Source organism: Anoplophora glabripennis, unplaced genomic scaffold (genome assembly GCF_000390285.2).
Source record: "Anoplophora glabripennis isolate ALB-LARVAE unplaced genomic scaffold, Agla_2.0 scaffold101, whole genome shotgun sequence".
In the NCBI taxonomy this organism is placed as follows: Eukaryota; Metazoa; Arthropoda; class Insecta; order Coleoptera; family Cerambycidae; genus Anoplophora; species Anoplophora glabripennis.
The window spans coordinates 1,214,583-1,223,596 of record NW_019416426.1 but is presented as its reverse complement, the minus strand read 5'-3'; the positions used below and the strand labels follow the sequence as shown (position 1 = coordinate 1,223,596).

Genomic DNA, 9,014 nt, shown 5'->3' with positions numbered 1-9,014 from the left:
GTATTTTCAAAGACGCCGCAGTAAAACGAATAAACAGGTGCAAAAAACAATCAAACCATCAAGGTTTTAGGTACTGAAATCTACGAAAATACTAACTTTTTTATATATAATTCCACATGTAAATATTCTTATAACATTTACTTGCTTAGTCCTACATATAAAATTGTTTACTTTTATTTATAAGTACGGTTAGAATAACAGCAAACGCGTGTTTTACAAATGCTTTTTTTTACTTATTATTTTATTTGAGTAAATTTAAATGGTAACAATGAATAAACAAAACATCAAGGATTTTATTTTTGTGCTTACTTTTATTCTACACGTTTTACTTTTAAAGATTTTAGTACCTAAAAACGCCAGAAATTTCACTATTTCTCGGCCAGGAATATGGCCACCTTAAATACAACAATTACTTCCGAGGTATTTAAAAAAAAATTAAAAATAAAATTTTGATTTTGACATCCTGTATTCGATTACTATCCACTTTTGGACTAAGGTAAGTTTGGACAGATCACTTTATTATCACAAATCTCCTGTTATTCTTCTCATTATGGTACACCCTGTATATTTATGAAAAATTGTTAATTTTAATAGAGTTTGAAGAGCCAAATATTGCTGTTTACTTAATCCCGTTTATTCCGGCTTAGTCTTATTATAATTAAAAATAACAAAACTCGAACGAGCAGAGCGTGTTCATTTTTGCTGTGTTTAATATTTATAAATTTATTTCACAGGTTAGATATACGCGCGCCGACGACAGTCTCTATTTTGCGGATAGCTCACTGGATGTTTTCCGTAAGTACATCAATTGTTTGTAAATCGTTGAAGAAACCATGGTCCTTAATATTTCCTCATAAAAAAGCCCAACAGCATCCAGTGGCAGTTATCCAATATCATTTTGCAATACAGCATATTTTCTAGCGTTCAAACGTAATACAATCCATTTGATTTGAAATATCCAATTCTACCAGATGATGAAATAACACGCATTTCAAAAATAAACGAACGGGTAATCCACTCTTTATTTTTACCACCATCTGCAACTAAATTTATGGTGTAAATATTTATATATTTAGGCATTTGAAAGATGTCCTCCATCGATGTGATAGAGCCATGATTTATGTCTTCATAGCGGGTTCATATTTTCCATGGCTAACACTGGAACCATTGCCTAATGAAAGTTGGGCTCATCAAATGAGATGGGTAGTATGGATTCTTGCAATACTTGGTATAATGTATCAGCAAATATTCCATGAAAAGTATAAAAGCTTGGAAACTATGTTTTATCTTGTCATGGGATTTGGACCCGTGCTCCCAATATTAAGTGAGGTAAGTGAGTTTTTTTTTATGAATATTGAACCCTCTATTACGAACTCCAAATTTAATCGTCTACCGTGACATAAAAAGAGACTGTAATTTATTATTTAATCAAATCTTTTTATTTTTGACCACTTTTCTTAGCCAACACTTTAAAACAAAAGAACTTTTCTGTAGAATTAGGTTTTTGCACTTACCTGTTTATTATCATAGAACTTTTCTAAATTTTCTAGTGCCGTAATAATAACTAAACGTAATTACTAAAGAAATTAACAGTGGCATCAACTTTTCTTTACATTACTGTATAAAATATTGACTGTAAAATTTTTATCATAGATGACATTTAATTTAAGATTTGTCTAAAATTTAGAGATTTCTAAGAACCGTTAAAGGAATACTAAATGATATATGACATATCAGGGGATATTATCTACTTTTTACTAAAGTTTTGTATCTGTGTTAATATTTTCTGACCACGGTAATTCAAATAATAGAATAGAATATTTATTGGTCTACATTAATACATAACATCACACAATCATAAAAACAACAATTAGGAAAATACAAACAAAGCACAAGACTAATTAAAATACACAGTGGCCTAACAATAAAAATTACTTTATAACATAATAAACGTCAGAGTGAAAGCAACCACTAAAAGTCATGAACACTATCCATAAAGTCACTAACAGAATAAAAACATTTTGACAACAAATAATTCTTTATACACAATTTAAATTTGATAAAACATAGTGATTTTACATGAGATGGGAGGACATTGTACATGTTTAAATTTAAGGAATTTGTCGCAATCAGTGCTAAGCGATATCTAGGTAGCCGCAATAATTTAGAAGTACGAGTACAGTAATTATGTATATCTGATTGAACCGTGTAACTGGCAATATTCTTATGAATATCCAATAAACAGTAATAAACAAATAGAAATGGCAAGGGCATAATTACAAGATTCACAAAAAGTTGGCGACAGTGATCTCTATAACCTACGTTGGATACGAATAGCTTTTTTGGATATTAAAGGTTTTTAAAGCGATAGAGCAGCCCCCCCCCCCATAGCACAATACCATAAGACAAGATGGAATTAAAAGGGAAAAATAAACTGATCTTAAAGTATTAGTGCTAATCACATCTCTCAGTTGCCTTAACAAAAAAACTACTCCAGACAACCTCTTATTCATGGATTCAACATGGTCAGACCAAGTCAATTTATCATCAATTGTAATACCAAGGATTTTAAAATATTTATGTTCTACATGCCCCGGAGTAGTGGTAAATGTTATATTCTGGGATTTATCTCTATTAATTTTAAGATTGTTTAACGAAAACAGATTTATGACTTTAGATACTATGTTATGTGAATCTTCAGTTAGACATGGGAATCTTTATTCAAATGCGGCCTGCTTAATAATAATATATGCCGCCTCCTCTCCCGCACAAGTCTCTGACTTCTGGGCCAATTATCGTAGTTAGAATGAGGAGTAGAGATATTATTATTATTAATTAGGGTGGTGTCATCTGCGAATAGTACACACTTATTAGGTGCGATAGCAAAGCAAAAGTCAGTATTTTTTAAGCTTGTGGAAGATGTGACTGAATTTCTTTTTATATATGGTTTATTATATTTCACAAAAATACCAGGACAAGCCGTTAACTTTCTTTGGGGGGAAATAATGAGACTTTCCTTGTGCACATTTTTTGTGTAATTTTAATTAAAAAATCAAACTGCAATTGTTGACTATTCTACTTTTTTACGTGTGTCTATGATTCAAATACATCGTTTCTTAATTAAGTGTCTCATTTGTCTTTTTCATTATTTTTACATTTTGTTTTAGAATTTAGTCTATAAAATATTGTAACATTAGATATATAATATCGAGCGCTCTAATGTTGATTTCTCTTAACTGACAAATTAAGTTTTACAAAAAAGTCCTTAGCATTGTAATTTGTTATTCAGATTTTTATTTTATTTTATTATTCATTTGCTTTCCTGGTGTCAGTTTAATAATGGGGTGTTTGTCAGTTTTTTGGGATATCAACAAAAAATGGAATAATATGACAAAAAACTTGCTCTGTATTGATTTATTTTTGTATGCAATCATTATTTAACTGGAAATTAAAATATATATATGTATATTAGGGTGGCCCAAAAGAAACGATTATTTTTTTTCTTGTCTCTTGTGAAAATGTGTTAGTTTATCATGTTTTAAGAGCCCCCTCAAAAAATTAGGTCAAACAAATTTTTTTTAGAGGTCGCTCAAGATTTTTAAAAATTTCCAAAATCGTCAAAAATTGAATTAAAAAAAATTTTTTTTTTCGTTTTTTTATCATTTTCTACGTTGAAAAAAATTTCGATTCTGAAAATTTCAAATCGATATTTTAATTTCTAAAGGTCATTTAAAATACATGCATCTAGAGACGTACTAAGATTAGTGAGAGGCAAGGGGAACTCACGGTAAAAAAGACACTGATGGCGAGAGGCAAGGGGACATCACGGTAAAAAAGCCACCCCAAAGAGGTGTTGGACCGATTTTCCAACCTCCACGTGGTACACCTTGGGTAATGCAAATGCAAATAACAAAAAATATCAAATAACATTTTTACCCCTTCGAACACAGACAGACAGAACAAGAGTTATTGCTCTAAAGTCAACGTAACTCGAAAACTATGAACTTTAGGATATTGTGCTAATGAAGTCCTTTGATCGACAGGTTAAGAGCTGTAACATATAAAAATTTCAGCTAATTTATCTGAAACCACTTTTACATACGAAAAGTGCGGGGTCCTTTTGCTTTGAGAAATTTTTCAAGTGTCTCGTGATCTATTTCTATTCTTTTGTTCATCAAATTCAATAAAAAAATATTAGTTCGTTGATATTTATTTTTAGAGGTCGCTCGAAAACATTTTAGGTACACTACTTTTAAAGTTAAAATAATTATGAGTGACCTTTAGAAATTAAAATATTGATTTGAAATTTTCACAATCGCGATTTTTTTCAAGCTAGAAAATGATAAAATAACGAGAAAAAAAATTTAAAAAAATTCAATTGTTTTGAGCTGTTTGAGGGGGCTCTTAAAACATGATAAACTAACATATTTTCACAAGAGACACGAAAAAAAAAATCTTTTTTTTTGGGCCACCCTAATGTATACAGGGTGATTCAGTCATAATGTCATTAATTTTAAGAATAGATAGAGAAAAATGAGTATAATACGATGGCGTGATTAAAAAAAATTAAATGCATAATTAACACACACATAGCACAGATAATCATATTACATTAAAACAATTGTATGATGAAATTGTTAGAAACAGAACTGAGATAAAGAATTTGATTAATGCAAGTGAGTCAAGATTAGAAGCAAAAATCAACGAGTTGAATGATACAGTCGAAAAGCTTGAAACTGAAAATCAGATTCTAAAAACTGAGTTAGAAAAAGTTAAAGTAACTGAGAAGAAAAACAACATCCTTGTATTTGGCTTATTTAAGAGAAGTGAGTCATATTCTTGTGAGCAGTTGTGTTTGAAATTAAATAAATTACTGTCGAGCTCCATAACTGAAACTGACATCAATAATTTTTTCTTCCTTGGTAAAGAAGAAAACAGTGCACTCAAAATTGAATTTGTACGTTTTCTTACTAAATTGGAAATTCTAAATAGCAAAAACAAATTGCATGGTTCTAATATTAGTATTGTTAATGACTTAACGCATGAACAATTAAAAAATCAGAAGCTACTCAGGAAGTATATGCTTCGTGCTAAACAAGACAAGAAGCATACGTATATTAAAGGTGATAAGTTGTATGTTGACAATGAAATGTATACCGTCGATGAATTGGAAAGTATAACTAACGAAGTAGTAGATACCAGTTACGAATCCTCCGGTGCTTCCTATACACCTGTTACAACCTTACCGGTATTAGTGGACAGTGACCTCGGAATTGGTGCTCTACCAAGCCATAAGGAAGATAGGCCATTGGATAGTAATGGTGCAGTCTCGAACTTTTTTGCGGGAACATCTAAAAAGCCTAATACTAGATTGCGGGATCGAAGAGGCCGTCTTAATTAATCTATTTATTTTTAAATAATTGTATGTTGTAACATATTATTGAGTATTTGGGTATAATTTAATAAACTAGTTTTAAATTTGATTTTCTACATACTTAGAATTTATTTTTGTAATGTGCCAATCACTAGTGTTTGCTCATATGAATGTTCGTTCCATATTGGGTGGCTTTGATGTACTCCGTGATTATATTGACAGAGAAAGTATTAGTATCTTTGCCGTATCGGAAACTTGCTTTATCCTGATTTTGATCCACAGCTTATTTCTATTCCTGGTTATAGCTTAGTTCATGCAGATAGAGATGGTAGAGGGGGTGGATTAGCTTATTTTATACAAAACAATATTAAGTATTCAGTAATCTTGAATGACTTTAATAACACTTTGGAGCAATTCTGGGTTAGTACAACTTTATTGGGTAGTTCTTATGTATTTGATGTTTTATACCGACCGCCGCGTTCTAATATTTTGCAGGCCTTAAACTATTTGGAAAATAGTCTTTCGCTTGTAGTACCTGCATACGACTATGTTTGCGTCGCAGGCGACTTTAATATTGACATGCTTACGTTTGGTCGTCCTACAAAGTTGTTCTGTAATATTCTGGAGTGTTTCAATCTAACTCAAATTGTTAATGAACCAACTAGAGTCACTAGTACGTCACAAACTCTCATTGATATTATTTGCATATCTGATCCAGATAATGTTTCTTCCTGTAAGGTGGTAGATTTGCCGGGGATTTCTGATCACTTTCTTACCGTATGTCAGTTGGCTAAAGTAAAAATTAAACCTATCGATAAGTATGTTACTTATAGAGATTTTAAGCACTTTAATGACCAACAGTTTTATAGTGACATAGCTGACATAAATTGGGACCATATTTACTCCTTGAATGACGTATATCTACAGGTTGATTACTTTAATTTTATGTACTGGCTGTGTTAAACAACCATGCTCCACTTAGAACAGTCAGAGTTACTAAACCTCATTGCCCTTGGTTAACTGTAACTATTAGAGATATGATAAAACTACGTGACAATGCCTTTCGCAGATATAAATTGTCCAAGACTCAAAATAACTGGACTTATTACAAGCAAATTCGCAACTATGTCACTGGTGCAATCAGGCGTGAAAAGAAAGCTTATATTCAATTTTCCGTGCGCCAAAAAAAATAGCAAAGTATTATGGAACACTTTTAGAGAGTTAACTGTTATTGAAAATAAACGATCATCTGATCTTTCATCTACATTTAATGACGTAAACTCAGTAAATTTATTTTTTAATACTATCCCTAGTGTCAATAAAACCCAAGTTTGCATTGATATGTTGTCAAAATATGATCGTCCATTAAACGTAGTGAATGATTTTAAGTTTTCCCCAGTCCAACCCCTTGAAGTTGTTAAAGTAATTAATAAATTAAAAAGCAATTCTGTCGGCTCAGATCAGATTTCGTTAAGAATAATTAGAATGATTTCATTTCATCTTCTACATCATATAACCTATATCTTAAATACTGCATTGCAACCCTTCATTGTTGTGTGTCATATGGACAGCTAATTTCAGGAAACGGATTCTGCCAGGTTTCGGATTTCACTTGGGATCATTTATTGTTAGCATTTTGTTGATTAGTAGTATTATTGATGTTTTTTATTAACGTATAATTAGTATTTCTTGATTTTGTTCTTTATTATGTAATGTTTTTTTGTTTTTATTATGTAATTTTTGTTATAGCTACAATTATTGTATAAATTTAAATTAATTTAAGGTTAAGTTGAAAAGCAGCCTTTGGCTGATACTTCACCTTTTCATTGTACACTTCACTGGCAATGAATAAAGACCATTTATTATTATTATTAAGGCTAGATTTTATTCGAAGGAACTACCTTAATTTCAAGGAGTTCATGAAATAAATTCATTTTTTGTTTAGCTCCCGAACTGGATTGTATGTATACGCTTATCAGTGTTCCTTTTTTAAACAAACTGCATGAAACTAATGGAGTGGCAGAGCGGAACTATAATGGAAAATAATTTCGTAAAAACAGATTGCTTTTGTAATACTGCGATATGTTACTAGTCTCCATATTTTTTTATATCAGTGCATACAAAGCAGCTAACATAGAAGTTTTGGAATGTTTAAAAAAAAATTGCATTCTTTGTACGATGTAAATATTAACTTATATTGGTACGTGGGTAAGCATATTTTGCTAATTGTTAGTAAATCTAGTTTGTTTTAAAAAAATTATTTTTTCTGCTTTATACTAATTTGATATAATTTGAAATATTTTTAAAATCAATTCAAGTTTTTAATAAAGTATTTACTATTTTCTTAAAGCACTGTGACCCTCTGACACCGAACTAGTTTAAGTGAACTACATAACAATCCACCTGATGTGATACGACAACACAGTGCTAGAATGGCAAAAAGCTATTGACCAACATTAACTGAACCAAAAATGAATGGTCCAATGTCATTGCTTGATCTTGTTATATTTATTTTAGTTCAGTTTTTACTACGCAATTTGAAAAAATAGACTTATGTGTTTCTAAAGTCCAAATGTAATCTCCATATAAATATTACTCCCATTCAAAGTTATTCCCTATAAAATAATCATTTTGAAAATGAAAACAAAGCAGTTTTTAAGAGCAAACAAGTGATAGTGAAGGTTTTCCAAAGGAAACCTTATTTAATCAACACAGTAACCATAGAAATTTACCTTAAAGCTGTTCTTGATATCGGTGGGATGATTACAGAAACATGGCAATAAATTCCATAACTGCAAATATAATAACTCTGAACTGTGGGCCCCAATACCATCATTCGATTCGGCCAACTGAACAGATCTCCGATGACAGTAAAGCGCTAATGGCAATATCCCTTTAACGAAATACTCCAATGTAGATATTTTTATATTTTCTTTTAGTACAGGTAAGAGCCAAGATCTATCTATATTCAAGTCTCCATTGTCTTTCTAAAAAGTAAAAGGTAGATAATTTTTATCACAGATCATTTCATTTTTTTACCTTTAGTGAAACAACATTTAACACAATCTCAGGACCCATTGACCGGATTGCAGCTCCTATAGCATGTTCCAATTCGTTGTTGTAACTAAANGTTGGATAGATGAGCGGCGGATGCGATGGAATAAACCAGGGTTGTTACGTATTTCTTCAGCGGCATCTTCGATACAATTCCGCAACTGCTCTACATTCTCTACCTCGGTGTGATACACGACAGATTTCATATAACCCCATATACAAAAGTCCATAGGATTATGTGCCCTCATCTCCCTATCCACCGATTGGGACATTGATCGTCTAAAAATCTACGGACATCGCGAGCAAAATGGGCCGGAGCTCCGTCGTGCATATACCACATATCCCGTAGCATCTGAAAGGGAAGGTTTCCAAACAATTCTACTAAAAATTGAAAGTAACGCGGTCCATTCAGATGTTAAGGTAGAAAATGCGGCCCAATTAAACGATCGCCATATACTCCTACCCATACATTGACACCGAATCTCCTCTGAAAGCTGACCAAATGTGACTATTATGGCCGCAAAGAAATTAGCTCTGTTTCATTTTAAATAAAATTTAATATTGAAGTTACAAAACTCCATGAGTT

The 9,014-nt window shown here is 31.5% G+C and overlaps 1 protein-coding gene across 1 annotated transcript in view; it reads right to left on the bottom strand.

Annotated features, from left to right (window-relative positions):
• The window catches only part of LOC111691516 (RRP12-like protein), an 8,787-nt gene extending 290 nt beyond the window's left edge, over positions 1–8,497 (bottom strand). Inside the window, exons 1-2 of the mRNA XM_023454522.1 lie at positions 8,414–8,497; positions 8,107–8,361 (exon numbers count right to left, since the gene is read on the bottom strand). Of these exons, the coding sequence (XP_023310290.1) occupies positions 8,107–8,361; positions 8,414–8,452 (294 nt within the window). The 5' untranslated portion in view covers positions 8,453–8,497. The remainder of the gene's footprint in view (positions 1–8,106; positions 8,362–8,413) is intronic.
• Positions 8,498–9,014: the final 517 nt, after the last annotated feature.